The sequence below is a fragment of the Pyxicephalus adspersus genome, chromosome 3 (assembly GCF_032062135.1).
Source record: "Pyxicephalus adspersus chromosome 3, UCB_Pads_2.0, whole genome shotgun sequence".
Classification (NCBI taxonomy): Eukaryota; Metazoa; Chordata; class Amphibia; order Anura; family Pyxicephalidae; genus Pyxicephalus; species Pyxicephalus adspersus.
The window spans coordinates 45499299-45518422 of NC_092860.1; the positions used below are offsets into that span (position 1 = coordinate 45499299).

Genomic DNA, 19124 nt, shown 5'->3' on the forward strand with positions numbered 1-19124 from the left:
GTAAGGACATTAGATTGTGAGCCCCTTTGAGGGACAGCTAGTGATATAACCATGGACTTTGTGAAGCGCTATATAAATACTGTATGATATTAATAAATAGATCTATTGGAGGCAAATGTAAGTTCTTTTAAATATCCAATTCTAGATGAACCACTGAGCTCTTTTTTTGGGACCTGGATAGAAGAGTACTTTTGATTGGGAATAGATATATGGATCCATGTGCACTGGCTCAGGGATCAAGCGTGACAAGCATCCCTAACTAAATTTGATTCCAAAGGCTTGAAACAGGCTCTTCTTATCTGCTGAGGGATTTATACTGCTTTGAGTGGTGGTTTTCCTGAGCTGTAGATAATAGACTTTATATCATTTTTGTGAATTTACTTTATCCGTCATTCTGCATTGCTCAAGCAGTATCTATTTCACAATTTTGTCATTACTTCATATTTTGCCCAAATGTAATATTTTAGTTTGATAAAATTGATGTGAATTGATGTCTATATGTCAATATCTATGCAGTACAGTAAAAATTGGTGGAGTTGCATAACATACCAGAATGAATTCCAGCACGGATCCTAAGCTGAGTGTTTGGCTTATGAGGAATTCGAAATGTCTTGCACACAGCAACAAGGTCTAGAGCCATGCTTGCAATTTCACTGGCATGGTAAATACCATTTTCTTTAGGCACTCCAGAAACAACCATGTCTTCAGAGAAAACATATGAATTTTATATGTAAAAACACAAACATAAATTACCTTCTAAAGAAAAAAGAGCAGTATACGATAAACTTAACCCTGTATTGTGCTTGTATGCATAGCTAATTAAAAATATGTATATAAAGTAGGTCAGAATGACAAGAGTGCAGAAATGATATCTGATTTACACACATTCTAAAACGGAATATCTGGGTTATGCCTTAGTTTAAAAGACCTTATAAATATGGTTTGCCCAGTCAACTAGACTCAAAATACCATAGATTTAGTAAAAGTTAGAGGTTATGGTATAAAGGTGTATATAGGCTATATTTTTAATGTAGACACTTTCGACTAGACACTTTTTACAAATAAAGTTTAGTATGAGATGGACTATGTCATACTTAGACATAATTTAGTATTGGTTTTCAATGCAGTAACTGTGTTACTGGGATTACACATGAAAAAATCATAAAGGATAGCGGTATAACAAAAAATGCAACCCATTACTTACAGGCATCGCCTATTGTTTCTACTTTATATACGTCATAGTTGTCAATGATGTCATCAAAGGTTGTGTAGAGTTTGTTGAGGAAATCTACCACCTGGTACGGTGTACTGGTGCTGGACAAATGGGTGAACCCCACAATGTCACTATTGAGAGAAACAAGTAAATAATATTTAGGAAACATCAGTATTAATGAATATTGAATTGGGAAACAATGTACAGGAAAGATATTACTATGGTATACTATCAGAAAAAGCTTAAACTTCACTGTAACAATCAGAATCAAAGTTACTTGTATTTACTTATGCTATCAATAACCAACTTGTTTTAAAGTCATGACAGCTACCTGCAACCAAAGGACCTAACTTCAAAAATTCACATATCCCTCACCCCATATAGCCATGTGAGGAATTATCAGTGAATGACTACAGCTGACAGTGCTGTATGAAAAAATAATCACATTTTTGTACATGTACCCAATTCTCAAAAACAACAACCCTCATTCCCATCACCAGAAAGTAATGACAATGTTTCAGGAACTGTATACTGCTGATACCAACTTGTACATCACAACAGTGTTTGTAGAAATCAAAATCGTCCAATTTCATGGACTTCAGTTTCATGTAGAAGACACACTTTGTGAGAAGAGTATATTGGGGTAGTATAAATAAAGGCCACAGAAACTGACAGGTACTCACAGAAATAAATATAAAAATTTAAAAATAAAACTTCAGGAGATCTAATTTAATCTGTAATGCCAAAGCAGAATATTTTCTGTGGACTACTTCTTTGGGTCACCACAAAGAAAGGTGTAGATATAAATGTAAGGTTACTCCATCAGGTGATTAGTAAAAGAGGACCAGATTTCAACTGGCTTTTAGGCACTCAGAGTTCTGACATCCAAATGCACCTGTTGTCTTTTACCATCCCACTTTCTATTTAATAGGTCCTAACCTAATAACGGGTTTGGTTTGAATAGTAGGGGAAACCTCGCACCTGTACACACCTGCAAACACCTATACAAGCATTTTTAGGTGTTTACAGACTATTCCTATTCTAGCCTATGGAGGCAGCAGGGGNCCTGGCCTCTCCATTTAGCATCCAAAACGCATTAGGCAATGCTGCCATCTCCTGCCACCTGTCAAATACAAAATTATGATTTTGCCGATTAGGCCTGGTGGTCCTTTAGAAGCTTCTTTACATATAGCCAAACTCTTGTTGGATGCTATTAGAATAGAAAGTCAGTAATATCAATATAAATAAATATTGTATAATAATAATATTATTATATGCAAATGCAAATACATTTTTTTCCCCAGTTGGAGGAAATTAAACCGGGTGTTTTTTTTTTGCCTTCCTCTGGATCAACTATGTCTATGGAGTTTTTTTTTTTATCTTGGGATATGTTTATTTCCCTAGTGGTTGAACATGATGGACCTCTGTCTTTTTTTCAACTATACTTCTTAACTATGTAACTATATATTGCACACTTGAGAATTTTAAATGTAAGAAATATGGCCTAAATAAATTGAACAAAGTTTCTAGGACACATCTTTTATGAAAAATGTTAGCTATTGACCCTTGCAGCTGTGAAAGGGACGCACATCCCCTTAAACTCCATTTTCTGCATAACGTTTTATCTTTTTTAAAGGTCACATAAGCTCAAAGAAGTGCAAAAGAAAAAAACTAAATTTTAGGATAAAATCATAGTTTTTACAGTAAAATTCCGTTTTTTAAACTGTATGCATTTTAATGTTTGTAAAAATGTAATAATCTTTCCTGCAAAACATAACAGAAATATTTTTGGAGACATATGGATACAGGCACAGATGTAGGAATGTTTGCCATGACTAGTGACTAGCCAGATTCCTTGTTTTATTATTCCAGAAAGTAAACTATGAGACCCAATTCATGACACAGAAACACATTACAATGCACATACTAATACAAATAGAATCTCTGTTGACTTGGTTGTACCTGAAAAATACAGTTGCACTGGTATAACTTTGAGCTTGTGAAGGTTTTCCTTGTCTCAGATCATCTGCAACCTGTTTTGGCAGCATGCCTTTAAAAGAATAATACGTGGAAACATAACTTAATACAGTAGCAATGCTGCTGGTCCAACTGGAGATAATAATACTAACATTTTTAAACATACACAATCTTACAAAAATAATGTAATTAGATCCACCGGGTACTTTGGGAGTGATGAAGTGTCATGAAATATATTTGGTATGGTACCTTATGCTATCTGCTCCACAGTACTGTCAATAGTTTACAAGTACAGGCACTTATGAACAATACGTGTAAGTAATTTTTATCACTGAAAAGTTGTCTTTAAATTACTTTAAGTAAAACCTATGGTCATTAAAGTATTTACAAATTATAAACAAATAGTAAATTAGCTTTAAAACCTAAACATATATAGCTTATAGTTGTCACTGATGTCTATGTCATCATGCACTATGAATTCATGCTTAATATTTTATTGGTAGAAACACTTAGGGGCCTATTTATAAAGCATGGAATCTGACTTTCACTAAAACATTCTCTGATAGAAAATCTTCCAGAGAAAATGTGTTTCAATGGCAGTAATTGATTCCCATCAGGGGATGTTTCAGATTTATTGCTTTAGAGATGGACCCTTTAAAGTGTTTTTAAAGTCCATTTTTTGTTTTCAATAAAGTTGGGACATCTATAAAGTTTTAATTGCCGCCTTTGGGCCTGATTTAATAAAGCTTTCCCAGGATGGAGAGGATTTACTTTCTACAGCGAAGCTGGAATGGATTGCCTAAAAGTCATTTGCTATTTGTTAGCAAATGTTTTAAATCCTGGACTGGATTCGTTACAGGTTTTTTGGATCAGGCAGCTTCACTAAACAGAGCAGGTGCACAGGAAGAGGGCAGCACATGATGCTCAGGATTGACTTTGATTACTTCACTTCATCTCTTGTTGGGGATAAATTGCTAAGGGTGAATTGTTCCACAGTACCTGAAGCCACAGAAACAAGTTAAAGCCTTCTTTAAAGCTTTACGAGGAATACAAATATTTTAATACCAATAGTCCAACCATAGACTTGTGGTGAAAAAATAGAACTGTGAAATTTTTATTGCCGGCTTCATTGGAAGATTAAGGCTAAAACAAATGGGCACAGCTGCCTGCACCTCTAAACTGGTTCTTATAGAAACAAAATTTAAACATTTTAATGGGTGTGCCAGTGGTCAGTACTGAACCACATAATGCCAGACTGATTCATTCTCAATAGGCTGCCATTGGTTAGATGAGACATGTAGTCTCTCATCCGAGAAAGCATTTTAGGGTTGTAAGGAAGCTGATCTAATCTGCTGATTGCTCCATAGGATATAAAAGTGAAAAATTAGCAACAGGGACACAGAAAAACACACAAACAAAATTCTGAAAGTTTTAGTATAAGTTTTACTGGGTCCTAGGATAAAAGAAAATGAGCTGACAAGGGTTCTAGCTCCTCCTCACTTTATCCATATCTAAGAGAAAAAAAGTTGTCTGGGAACACACTTTTTACTACTATATAGGTTGTTTGTTTCATTACAGATACTATATACAAACAAAGTGTACTTTTAGATTGGTTTATTAGTATGCTTCAAAAGAATATATTATTAGTATTTTATTGGACATTGGATTGTGGGCTCCTTTGAGGGACAGTTGGTGACACAACTATAGACTTTGTACAGCGCTGTGTAATATGATGGCGCTATATAAATACTGTGTAATAATAATAAATTCAATAATTCTCTTTCCATCTCTATGAAAATGTATTTTTATTCATTATGTTCTGTATAGTTTACACAATTTTCAAATTTTAAAAAAAGACTTAGAAAAATAAGAGATAATATTACTAATCACCAGTGAAACCCTTAAAACTACAACTGGCCAATGAGAAGAAATATATTACTTAAATAACGTACTGTACAGTAATCTGTCTGTCTTTTGCTTTTCATGCATTAGATCTTGGGTACGTTCAGCAACCAACAGCTCCAAATGTTTACTATATTTTTCCATCTGTACATAAAAAAGAAATATAAATGATTAATTCGAGTGAACATAATAACATCCCAGTATTGCAGAATTGTGTATCTCAACACTTTTAAAGTTAAACAGTTCATATATGTGTATTCCAGTGGTCTAGAATAAAATTGCCTGAATATTTCAATTAGAAATCCACCAGTGAAACAAAACAGCTTTAGATAAAGAATATGTATGAAATTTGAAAGGCCCTTTAAATGTGTCCTATTTATATGTGAATAGTATCCCATTCATTATTACAACAAGAAAGCAATATCATATTATGGCACTTAGCATTTAAAGTGGAAACCTAAAGCGTACTTAAGCAGTTCCAGTAAACAGAAAGGTCCAGGGCATGGCTTTTGATCATTATACACCTTGAACTAAATAACATGACACACTGAGAAAGCAAATTAGACATATCTTAAAAGTGCACAGTAAGTTGGATTGCAGATTTAAAGTGCATTAAATAAAAGACTTTGACCGAGGTACGATTGTGATGAGAATACAACATTAGCTGAAATGCATCATTCAGCTTACAAGTAATATGTTCTGTGGAAGATGTAATACATATATTCATCACTAGAAGTAATATGATGATTTCTATTTGATGAAGCATCTAATAGCTTTATTATACTCTATATAGATCAGAGGCTTTTTTCTGTAGCCAATGGCTTTTTTCTAACTCCAGGGGCCTATAATTCGTCAACAGGCACTATGCCAAGATTTGATCAGTAATCATCTGTAATTGTTCGGACTTCTCTAAACAAACAAAAGTTTACACTGCATGGTTCTAACGCCATCATTGTGGTTTACAACGTGGTTTAAACATTCTTTGTAATCAAAATTACAAGTTACTATAATGCCCTGCTGCGAATAAATTTTTCTTATCACATACACTTATGCAGCCTGACAGGATGGATTTAGTGATTTGAAATCTGTTACTGGTTTAAATATTATAATTATGTAATAATACATTCTGGTTTCATACATAATTACAATAATTGCATAATGTTCAAGTAATATCCCCAGTCAAGTTACATATTCACAGGACTGGGATATTGAGTGCTAGACATACGTGTTCTAACCAGTTAAGCAAAATAACCCTAATAGTCGAAAATGTCCCGACACGTTTCACCCGGAATGGGCTTCCTCAGGGGTTTTGATAAAATTGACTATACGGTCTGTATATAAACTTATATACAGACCGTATGGTCAATATTATCAAAAGCCCACTCTGGTGAAACATTTACAACTATTACGGTTATTTTGCTTAACTGGTTAGAACATGTATTTCTAGCACTCAATATCCCAGTCCTGTGAATATGTAACTTGACTCTTTCTTTTTGTTTTCTCATTTATTTGTACTCCTATCTTTCAAAGAGGTGGGTCCCCCCTTAAGCACTTTGAAATCTATTGGGAAGATAGATATTCTCTACATATTACACTGCCACCTTTCCATTGGTAGTATCAGTAATTTTTAAAGTACTTTTTCCCTTAAGTACCCTGAAAAGTTTAACAATGTTCACAATGCCACATCCCTTATCACTATATCACAAACAGGGAAAGGTAAATGGAAATGGGAATTTAAACGCATCCAAATCCAATCATTGCTTAGTTTATTATTATTTTTAAAAAGTTAACATATAAATTGGTTCAACGCATTGTAAATTGAATATTCACATTATCAATCGAATACGTATATATACATTTATCAATACCAAGTTATTGAATGTCTTCATATAGTAAAATATTCATAAAATTTTCTAGTAATAACTGTAAAGAAATTCAGAATGAGCCACCCCTTGCAAACTTTGCCAACAGGTTCAAGTTACAGTAAAGTCATTGTAGGAACAGTTTTCTGGTAGGCTGTCTGTCAGCCATATTGTAACTGTGCAGATACTGAGCATACCATTAATATAATTTCCATATAATGATCATGACACATATGGCACACCAGTTTTCTGTATGGTAAGAACAATGCTCTATACATACAGCACTGTTTATATAGTAATTTGTGGCAATAATACTGTATTCTGACTTCAAGTGTGAATACATTTAGCCATCAATCTTTTCTTTGTATTTTGTGCTTCTTTTAGGCTAAGGGCATTTTTTCTGTGATTTATTAAATCCAATTTGTTTTTAAGCTGCACAACTCAGACTGAGCACATAGCAACAATTCCATAAAAGAGATTACCTCAGGATGAAGCTACATGCAAGAAAACATTTAGTAGAAACACAAATATAAACAGCCTAATTCATATGCAATACTGTTTTGAGTTATTGCCTGCTACCTTGTGCCTTCTAATTCTTCCTACCTGTTCTTTATTATAACAGAAGCCCCCATTTGTCACTAGGGTGACGTAAATAGTGGAACTTTTCCAGAGATAGTTGAGATTGTCATACAACTTTGGTCCTCTAGACTTTTTGGTCTAATGAATATTTGACATTTGGTTTTAACTAAAGATAACCCCTGACTGTTTAATTACTTAACATTCCTACATTTTTTTACCAGGTTTTTGAAACCAAGTAAAACTGCCAATACGTGTCAATCTTTTGTATAGAGGTGAAATATACACAAGCCTACATGAGTCACTTATAATACACTCCATATGGGGTAATAAAAGACCAAACGTGAGTTGACAAGATGTTGTATGGATTTTGTGGATATGTGGTTTTATGCTTTGGCAAAACTCGGAATTTTTTAGTTGAAATTTTATACCAAAGCCCATATTGAACTGCATAACCATTGTCCCAGGTCAGCTGGGTTCCTGAGAACCAATACATTGAAAGAATGGACAACTCATCCCCTGACTTGGAGGATTCTGACAGGTATTTTGTCAGTGTATGTTTAAGCTGGTTAACTGACAAATCAGGAAGATATCGAATACTATACAGTTGTTTTGTTTTGGGAAGGGTTAATATATTTGTTATGCTAGGGGCTTTTTAGCTTTGAGATTAAGCATACACTTGTTGCTAAGCAGTTGCTGGAGCTACCCTTGATATATATTTTGCCACCATGTTTTGGTGCGATAACCAGGGTTTGCCATAAGCACTAAATGTCCCGTCCCCCCAAGCTAGGCATTCTATTAGCTTCCAAAAAAATATACAATTAGAACGAGGTCTAAAATTAGAGGCAGAGCTAATACTTAGGGTGGTAGTAGGGGACAAAAGCAGAGTTTGAAAGCAAAAATCACATCTACTTTCCCCTAGGCAAAGAATAACTAGTTGTCTTTTTTAAAAAGGTCATCTTAAATATGGCTTTTTTTATTTAAGCAGACAAAGACAAATAGACAAAATGACAATACCAGCATTCTATTGCTAAAATTGTTATTGCACATATAAAATTCTGTGAACTTGCAATTCTTCATAGTCCTATTAAAGTCACAATTTAGTACCATGTTTCAAATCCATCCAAGGTTTAAAAGAAAATAAAGCCATCCCCTTATCCATTTGAAGACAGAGGCTGCAGAAAATAGGGATTGCAACAAAAACCTAAAACAAACACTGCCAAAATGTGTGTACCCAGTTTGGTGGCATGTCTGCCAGTGTTACCAGATGCTGCCTTTTTTAAGCCAAGGAAGGGCAAGATTGGAAAGCTGAAAGGAGAAGCAATTAAATTGGAGTTCCAGAAACAAAGGCATTTTATATGGAAGGGGTAGGAAGTTTTCCTCAGCTATACCTGTCAGTGGTAACACTACGTGAAAAAAAATGGCTTCCTATGTCATTTTAGAAAACAGTTTGTTAACAAGCCCTTGTTAATTATTATATTTAATATTAGAATTAACCTGTCATAAATTTATATGAAATTCAGGAAAAATGTTATATTTAAAATGTTTATATTTGTTTTATAACTGGGGTGGTGTACATGTGGTAGGCTGTGCGGTACCAGTACTGAATAATGCAAAAGTCCCTTTTGCCTTTTGTGGGGGTACATTGATAAATATAAATGTAAATTAATGTTTGGGTTAAGTAGGCCTAAATCCAAAATTAAAGTAATAAATAGGATAATAATCTATTTTAAATTTTATAAAAAATGTTTCTTTTTCTTATTTTTTAAGTGAGCATGCTTCTACCAGTTGCATGCTGATAGAGATAAAAAAGTAGATCTACAAAGTACATACTTTAAATAATATACAAAATTTAAAATGGTTAGAGTCTGGCTCACAGTTATATTTTAAGCAAAACTAGTTAAAGCGGAGCTGTAATAACAGACATATTTGCCATTTCTCCCTTTCTCTAGAGATGAAAGCTGACCTTTGCCACGCTATCCAAAATCACTGGCATCCTTCCTGCCAATACATTGGGTTGGTTATTGGTTGGCCACTTCTGATGCAACTTCTGTGCACAAGCATAGAGAATTCAATCATCTCTGGCACCCAGCTGTATTCCCAGCATTCTACAAATGCCAGGAATAAGTCTGAGTGCATTCTGCCCAGCATGTTTGTTGTAGGTAGTGTATACTAATAAAAACAATTGCTTTAAAACAGAAAGGGATATATAAAAAACAAAAATATGGTTACATATAAAAATACATTTAATGTTCAAAAATACAGTGTGAAATGGCAAATGACTGTACGGTCTGATGTACATCCAAAATCCTCTCCAGGTCTCACAAACCTAATATTAGGTTTTTGTCAACTTAATCAAAACCTGTTTTTTGTGTCTTGTGATTTCAAATATATAGAATAAATAATCAACAGGAAGAGTTGGAACAACTCATAATGGTAAAACCAGAAGGTTTGGGATTATTGTGCATATCTTACCAATGGAGTCCTGACAAAATATCAGACATTGTCAAGTGGTTTACCTCTCCAGCCTCTTACCTATTAAAAGAATCAACAATACCTGTGTATGTCCTTGAAACAAATAGATTTCCCAATAATAAACAATACAGCCTTAGCATAGGATCCGGTAGGCTTTACATTATTTAAGGTCTAGTAATAAAGAAATACCAATGGCCAATTAGCTTTAGCATACAGCAGTAAATATAGTGTGCCCAGTAGTCATGTATTACTTTTAATTAATGAGCATGTAATGGTTACTATAACCAAAGCATTTATGAGACAGAGATGGATTACTAGAAGTTTTTTGGCCTTAAAGTCAAGCTAGCTTCTCTAACACAGAGCCTTGATAAATAAAGCTATGGAATTCATATTCTGCCATCTGTTTTTTTTTTATACACATTTCATCAGTGTCATAAATACTACATTATTTCTAGTACATAAATGTCACAAAACAATCAACACCATCTGTGCTGTAACATCCTCTGCAAATATTGTACAGTACGTCTTTTAAATTGCCGCTGAAAATATATTACTTGGGAGAAAACGCAAAACCCAAATTAGCCATTAAATTGCACAGTTAAAATATTGCGCTTTAAACTGTTTGAATTAAATATCAGCTCGGTTTTATGTGCTAGTTAGTAACTTAGCTGTAAGTAATAGCATATTGCAAAACATTCTATATTTGTTATATTACACATGCATAAAGAAAAACTTTGTTTGTACTTTACTGAGGGTATTACCATATGAATATATATTTAAAGCGAAAAGCCTGGATAGAACAGTAGAACATGGAAGAGTTAAACCCCCTGATTTTTCTTTTTTGATGTCTGGGTCCAATTGGGGAGATTTCTCTTTATCTTACTGCCTCTTCTGGTGGCAGATTAAAATTTTACATTTCTGTCACTTTAAGTCCAACAACAGTATGGGGAGCCTAAACAACATTTATTTTTTATTGGGAATTGAATTTTGTAGTTTTACAGCCTGGGTCATTCCTGTGCACTTCTAATTTGCATGTGCACCAGGCCCGAACATAGAGAACAATGACCATCCAAAATACATGCACTTGGGATAAATGCACCCATTGTTTTCTAGAGCAGAGCCTGGTCTAAGTATGGTATTTTAGTGGGCTGATGCAACATTTAGAACTGTAAAAACTGATAGTCCCAGAAAATGTTTAAATGTTGTTAGATATGCTTTAAAGTTTAGTAATGTATATTTTGATTATTTACAAGGAAAGACTATGCTTGAAGTGGAAGTATAGTTCCACCAAAGGAAAATGTGAAGCAGAATTTTTTTTGCAGGAAGGCTAGGCAATACCATTTTTACAATAAAACACCTGCATTTAAGGAACATCATCTGTACCTTCTGCAATAAAATACCTACCCGGTTGCAATTTACATTTTGAGCTTTAGTTCTACTTTAAAACTTTTTAAACATTTGAATGTAATAGCAGTTCCTCTTAGTTCCACGTTAAAGTGGCTATTATTAGTTTGAATAATCGAAAGTTATTTCAACATAACATTTTTACTAATAAAATTAGCCCATAATACAGATAATAATAAAGACTGACCCACTAACGAAAAATAATGACTTACAAGTGTTACTTGTAAGATACTAACCATTGTGTACTTGTGTGAGATTTTTGGGGTTTTTCCATTGGGAGATTCCTACTAGGTAGCTGAAGTATAGCTGAACTAATTCTTTTCTCCCTTGAAGGAGATTTGGTTAAGGGAGAATAAAAAAGGTCCACTTTAAGTTAAATTATTCAATTTAAAGTTCTACAAAAGTTTTGGTGCTTTAAATGGGGATGGGGGAGAGGTTTAATCACAGCACATTTAAAAGATATTGGAAATAGGTTTTAAGAAAACTGGATGCATCGATACATGAAAGAATGTAACTAAAAATTAAAATTTTAATAGAATGACACCAACAACTGTTAAATATCAGATTGTCTTGGAATCAGAAATATTTTATTTTTCTCTGTTGAGATGTTTTACCTTCCTCTGGACAATGTATAACAGCACATAAAGATTTCTGTCTATAATACTGCGTCCCATGTTCTTACATATCACAGATCATGCAAGGTGTGGTGTACTGCACTTCACCTCACATAAGGCCTTTTTTATTAAAGCTCTCCAAGGCTGTATAGAATACACTTTCATAAGTGAAGCTGGGTGATCCATCAAACATGGAATGGATTTCTTCAGTCATTTCCTTTTTGCTAGCAAATGTTTTGAATCCTGGACCAGATCCATTCCAGGTTTGCTAATAGCTTCACTGACAAAAGTCTATCCTCTCCAGTCTTGGAGAGCTTAAATAAATAAAAAGATATGATCTAATTTACTTTAACAATTCTAAGGGTCTATGGTTCTTTTCCTTAAATTCTCAGACACAGAAACTCCTGTGTCCTTATTCTGTGTATTCAGGTTAATTTATAGATTCCAAATACATTTTACTGATTTATTAAAGCTCTCCAAAGCTGGAGAGAATACACTTTCATCAGTGAAGCTGGGTGATTCAGCAAACCTGGAACGGATTTCTTCAAAGTAATTTGCTATTTGCAAAATGTTTCAAAATGTTTTGAATCCTGGACCAGATCCATTCCAGGTTTGCTGGATTACCCAGCCTCACTGATGAAAGTGTATCTTCTTCAAAGTAGAAGTGGTAAAGCAATAACACTTGGTCATGTATAGTTAATGCCACCCCATGGTTTAAATATGTAAATATACATACAAAAGGAGAGAAAACCAGGGGTTTGAGGCAAACTGAGCTAATATTGTAAAAAGTGGTCACAGATAGTTACTAAAAAATATATATATGAAAGTAGATTAGGTCTTGACCGATTAACATCATGTATATGTTCAATTTTGTGACAGTTTTGTTCCCTGACTGTATGGTATTAAAGGGTTCACTGAGTGAAGGTATAATGTCTCTTGACCTGGCGCGTTTCGCCAATATTGGTTTCCTCACTGGATGTGCAGAGATCGTTAATGGTTGTGATTTTGACCCTTACTATAATTTTGCTGTGTTGACTTTTGGAACATTAAACCTATTTCGTTTATTGACACTTAAGATATTCATGATACTTAGTATACGTACACTTTTTCATACTCTGCTACTTAAACATCACACCTAACATTAACCAGTATTGATTTCTTGTATATATATATGTATATCCTCTCCAGCTATGAAGAACATTAATAAATCAGGTCCATGGTGTGAACAAGGCCTAACATGACTGACATATCTGAGCCAGAATCATTGTCCTGGGAGTAAAAGCTGAACCTAGATGATGTTCTCTTTCTAGAATGATATAAATACCAAAAAGTGTAACATTCATAAATTACTTAGCATGCATGTGCCATGAAAAATACATCTGATGCTTGGTCTGAGGACATTTGGTGCACTAAAGATACATTGTAAAAAGAGGCCCTCAGCGGGGAGCTAAAAGCAGGGGCTACGTGACAGGGTGCTCGGGCTTCCCAAGATAGGAGGGAATGGGTTAAGGATTGAGTTACAAAGGAAAGGAGGGGTTAGCTGATGGGTCGGGTCAGAAGTTAAAGGGGGTGGAGATAAGAAGGGATATAAGGGGTAAGCAGCGGAAGTTAGGGACAGTTTTTATCGGGAAGAAACCTGCAGCCTAATTGTTTGGGTTAAACTGTTGGTTGTGTTAGTATAAGGGAATATGGTTGTAAGGTTGTTAGGTTATTTGGGGGTTAATCTTTGTGGATTTTGTTAATATGTTAAAAGGAGTGTTAACTTTGTATGTTATTTGGATGTTATTTATATGGTAATTTATTTTAAGTTGTATATTTATATATATACAGAATGTATTATTTATGGAAATTGTTTTAATTATTAGTTAATTATTGGTAAATAAATGGCTGCTTGCCAGCTATTTTAGGTGCATCAAGTTGTCAGTGTGTCATATGGAAGGTTTTAAGGGAGGGGGGCTGGCAGGTGGGTGGGGGTTGGGGGAGATATGTGTGGGGAGGAAGATTGGGCAAAAGGTCGAGCTACCCTAGTCAAGGCATGGTAAAATAATGATTGACAACTCTAGATCATACTCGTTGCAGCACAAATAGGACCAGCACTTTTCCCTGCAATAGGTAAATATGCAACATCTTTTACAGGTGTCTGATAAACACGATCTGGTGCACAGATACAACATGGTAATGTGCATGGAAATTGCTTTACACTTGTGCTCTTGCTTAACTTTATAACAAAGTACTATACAACAGATATACAGTATTAAAATCCATACTTACCAGTGTCATCATCATATCCACAGGGCTGACTTTGTTTGGATTCATCTTGTACAGCAATTTCTTTATTTGCTCAAATGTAGGCCTTTGTGCGAGGTTTTGGCTTCTGCACCTCCTGATCAGCTGCAGCAGAAATTGGAGAAAGAGGAAATCCAGGGTGTTTTTCGTGTTAGATTTGGATCAGTTTCAGTAGCACACAGATACATTACAAGCTCCATTTAGAGAAAAGCCTCTGCTGTGATATTACTGATACAGGTCACCTTGGATTAACTTAATACACTGGCATAAAGTGATCTAGGTATTAGACTCAGCACAAGTGCTTCCCAGTGGATAACAGCAGTCTGCTTTGTCAAGACCTATATTTGTGCATTTTCAGTTTTTGCAAAAAAATGTAAATTAACCATCAATCATTTTTACAATAAGTTATATGATTATGGAAATAGGATATATATATATATTTCTGTTACAATGCTGCAAAAGTACATATAGCCCAGCAACTGTATACAGTATACAAAACACAAAAGGCACAGTGGGTTTACAATTTAGACTCTCCATGTAAATGAGATAGCTTTTCTCTCTGCTTCTCAGTTGTAAGCAATTTATGTCTTGCAAGTGTTCAAGCTGTCCTTACATTGAGATTTAATGGTGCCCACTGAGTTTTGATTGCTTGATGTTGCTTATTTCCTGTACTTGTTACCTTTATATACTATCATATGATATAAGTTGTCTTAAAGATAAAACTGCAGCAAAACTAACTGGCCCTTTGTCCTAATTTTCCTTTTTCAGTCTTATGTCCATGGCTAAACTATGCTGTAAAGGCACAGCAATAGGCTCAAAAAGGTTTTTAAATAATTACATGCATTTTAAGAAATACACTGAAATATTTTTTTAAACTATTTTTAATTTAAATTTAATTATTGTAAAACCTAATTGGCCAATTTGGTAATTAAATAAAAAAAATACAAGCAGTAAACAATGGGGTAGAGCCTTCTATGGTATAGTGGAGGCAGAAGAGTTGATTTTGAAGATGAATATGTTTCTTGCACCTGCTGGCCTGTGCACTGGAAAGCAGAGTAGCTATATGATCTGAGTTATCTGCACTGTGATATGATAATGTTTTTCATACCCGTATGAATACCCCCATACCACTCGGGTCTTCCATTCTTGGTCTCTGGGCCTTCTCTCTATGGTACCAATTTATTTATAAAGCTATGACCATGACTAAATACTAGAATAAATATATATATACATTTAAATGTGTTTTCCTGATGAAGAAAAAATGTGAAATGCGTTGAGAAACACGGCAGATGTGAAGTAATGAAATTGTAAACATTATAGTGATGCTATATAATAAAGTTTGTATTTCTGTGTGATTTTATTAATTTACAATAAATATACAACTTATAAATATAAATTGCCTTAAAAGTCCAATGTTTTTGCTTTTGTGTATAACAAAAAATAGGAGGAACATCGTACACTAAATACGGACTCAAAACTATATGTAAAAAAAAAAAAATACAAACAACAAAAAATATAAATGTAAATAAAATACAAAAGCACAATCTGGATTCCTTTTCTCCAGTTCAAAATCAATCCTTAAAATTGACTAGAGTCCAGAGTAAGTCTATGAAGAAAGTGACTAGAGAAGAGCTCATTGTTATTAGAAAAATGACCAATGGAAATGGTAGGAAAACGCGCCCAAACACAGAATGCAGATGATGCACCGTTTGAACACTCTAATATAAAGCTATTTTTCTAAGTCATATTACTGTTGTCCCCAACATAATCTCATAAAATGCAGGGGCATTTAAACATTTACCATTTAAAGCAAGAGAACTTTTGGCTCAGTTCACTAATACTATTTTCTGGTGGTTTTTATTTACTATGTTTTATCTGACACTAATACTTTTCTGATCAAACATATATTAATGCCATATAGGTGTGCATTTCTGCTCTCCTCCTGTACTATATATGCATATGAGGTTCACAATTATGCAGATTATGCTCTTTGTATGCACTGGCCACAGCTGTCCTTCAACAATCTCAAACTATACTATTCAAATAGGAAGCACAATGGCATCTTTCAAAGCTTCTTTCCAAAAGTCTCTATTGGATGCATCTCACTTTACTAAGAAATTACTCATACAATATAAGATGTAAAAATGTGAAGCATATAAATACAATGGATTTCTTCAATATATATATACATTTTGAAGCACATATATCAAATCAATGGAGCAGCAGCACTAAAGAGATTTTTCACTTTATCTCCTACATTCAGATGGCACTCTATAATAAACTGTTCCAATGCTTCACAGGCTTTTTGTACAATGTCTTTTAGATCTACCAAGTAGAAAGTAGTGCAGTCAGTTTCCTAACTTCATACAATATGAACACATTGTTTAGATAGGAATTTACATTAAATAGTTTTGGTCATTCTAAATAAAACTGCATAAAGTTTCTACAATCGAATTGTAATATGTATGACTAGTTTTAAATGAACAGCACAATGAGTGCTGACGCACCCTTTCCTAACTTGACTTTAACTGTGCAAAAGATTACAGGAGACTAATACCAAATTATTTACAGGTACATATGCTGGTTTTGTATATTGCCATAGTCTTAGCACATGTTAACTGTAAATCTATCTTGGATTATTGGTGACTTTTTATATAAAAGTGTTAAAGTTTATTTAAAAAAGGTTACTTGTTTATAGCAACTCACCTCCACGTATTCTGATGGACATGGACAGGCATTGTCTGCTTTACCCTTAATTAACTCTGGTAATGGAAGGCAGCAGTACTCTGCTGAATTTGCGTCTCCTTTCTAAGCAATAAAAAGTAAGACAAAGATAAACATTTTTAGGAACATTGCAACATAATATTTATATACCAATAGACAAAAGTGACAAATTTTCATGCCAATTCTAAAAGCTAGAACTATCGTTGATTAGAAAATACTATATGCCTTTTATGTGATACGCTGTGCTATACTTTATTTTCCTTGATAGCTTGTCAATAGTTTACCTTCCTCTGAAGGCTAAGTGATTATGATTACTCCTTATGTAGATGTGTTTTCATCTTTGCATCCGGAATATTACCTAAGCATCTCTTTAAATCCCCTTAATCCTGCTGCTTCAAATGCTTCCTGAAGACCATATGTCACAACAAATATTTTACATTATTTATATTCGTGTTCTTAGCTCTGTTTATCTTTGTATTTCCCTTGTTCTATTGGGCGTCATCATCCCATCTTATATATCTGCTCTTTATTATGTAACCTTCCATGCAGATACCATAATGATTCCCTTTCATCTAAAACACATAGTAGATTATTCTCTGGCTCAGACTGTGTGCACCCTTTCCATTCCTTACACCAAAAATCTATTTAATAGAGTTCACCCTCTGATGAAAAGTATATGCCATAAAAAGGTGGGTAGGAAAGATTTTGTTCTTAGGCTAACATTACTGCCTGGCACTCAAACCAGGTAATATTTTATACTTTCTTCGGATGGTAAGAATTTTGAAAAACTGACTCACACTTTGTTCTAAGATTTTAATACAATATAAGTAAAACTATCACCTTTTACCCCTAGATACTAGCTTGGTTCACCATATATACCAAAATTCTTATAACAGAATCATCATTTCTTAACACCACCATCAGAGTTCTTCCACATCACTAGTGCACCAAAAATTATGTACTATGATTTCTGTGTACCATGCAAAGTGTCCCATTTTAACATCCCCCTGCCAGATGATGAGATTACAGGTCTGAATGGGGAACAGTTAATAATATAAAGGTCCTGTAGTAGAAGAGTAGAGGGAAAGAAGAGGGCAACGCATCATAAAAAAGCACTAATGGTAACGGACACATGCACATGTATTTTCTTGGGGAAATGCAAGGTCTAATGTAGGCTGGGATAAACTTCCATTAATTCTGCCTGACGTGGGAATGAGGCTGAGAGCTGAAGGCAGAGAAAATTTATTTTAATACAATCGGCTGGCTGGAGATGATAGACTACTATGTGAGAACTTGGGTGACCCAGCAAACCTGGAATGGATCTGGTTCAGAATTAAAAACATTTGCCAATAACAAATGTATTTTAGGAAATCCATTACAGATTTGCAGGATCATCAAGGTTCTTCATTCTTGGAGAGCTGTAATAAATCAGGCCCAGTGTGAGGTCACTGCAGGATTCTGGGTGGTGAGATCCATGGTCTTTGTGGAGCTAATGTTGACACTTTACATGTCAGAAAAGCTTGAGACCCGGTATGCCAGCCACGTGAAATGAGGCCTTGGTCTTGTGATGGCACTGGAAATTGCTACAGTGGAGCAGTAACAGTTTAAACCGGCCTGATATAACCTATACACATCTCAGGTTTGCAGATCATTTTTTCCAAGAGCAACTTACACTTATGTAAAATAACATAAGGTAAACTGTTACTGTTATTTGACATGCAGATTTGTATTTTTGTTTAATGTTTCTTTATAAATACAGGTAGTCCCTGGGTTACATAAGAGATAGGGACTGTAGGTTTGTTCTTAAATTGAACTTGTACGTAAGTCGGAACAGGTACATTTTTTTTATTAAATGCTATTAGGACAGATGTTTGTCTCAGCATATTATTAGGCAGCATGGTGTCAGTAACTGTAAAGAATCCTCACTGTGAGTTAATCACAAAAAAAGCAATAAAAAGAAAAAAAACTTTATGGAGCCTAGACATTCATTAACTTCTGGAGCAAGCTGTGCTTTGACTTGAGAAAGAAGCAACTGCAGAGTTTGTCTTGGTCATTAAAGAGTTACAAGAGGCTGCAGAAAGAGCTCTCCCA

The 19124-nt window shown here is 34.4% G+C and overlaps 1 protein-coding gene across 1 annotated transcript in view; it reads right to left on the reverse strand.

Annotated features, from left to right (window-relative positions):
- LOC140327390 (atrial natriuretic peptide receptor 1-like) overlaps positions 1 to 19124 on the reverse strand; it is a 55001-nt gene that overhangs the window by 10859 nt on the left and 25018 nt on the right. Inside the window, exons 15-20 of the mRNA XM_072406780.1 lie at positions 17016 to 17117; positions 14295 to 14414; positions 5143 to 5236; positions 3176 to 3263; positions 1205 to 1344; positions 550 to 702 (exon numbers count right to left, since the gene is read on the reverse strand). Of these exons, the coding sequence (XP_072262881.1) occupies positions 550 to 702; positions 1205 to 1344; positions 3176 to 3263; positions 5143 to 5236; positions 14295 to 14414; positions 17016 to 17117 (697 nt within the window). The remainder of the gene's footprint in view (positions 1 to 549; positions 703 to 1204; positions 1345 to 3175; positions 3264 to 5142; positions 5237 to 14294; positions 14415 to 17015; positions 17118 to 19124) is intronic.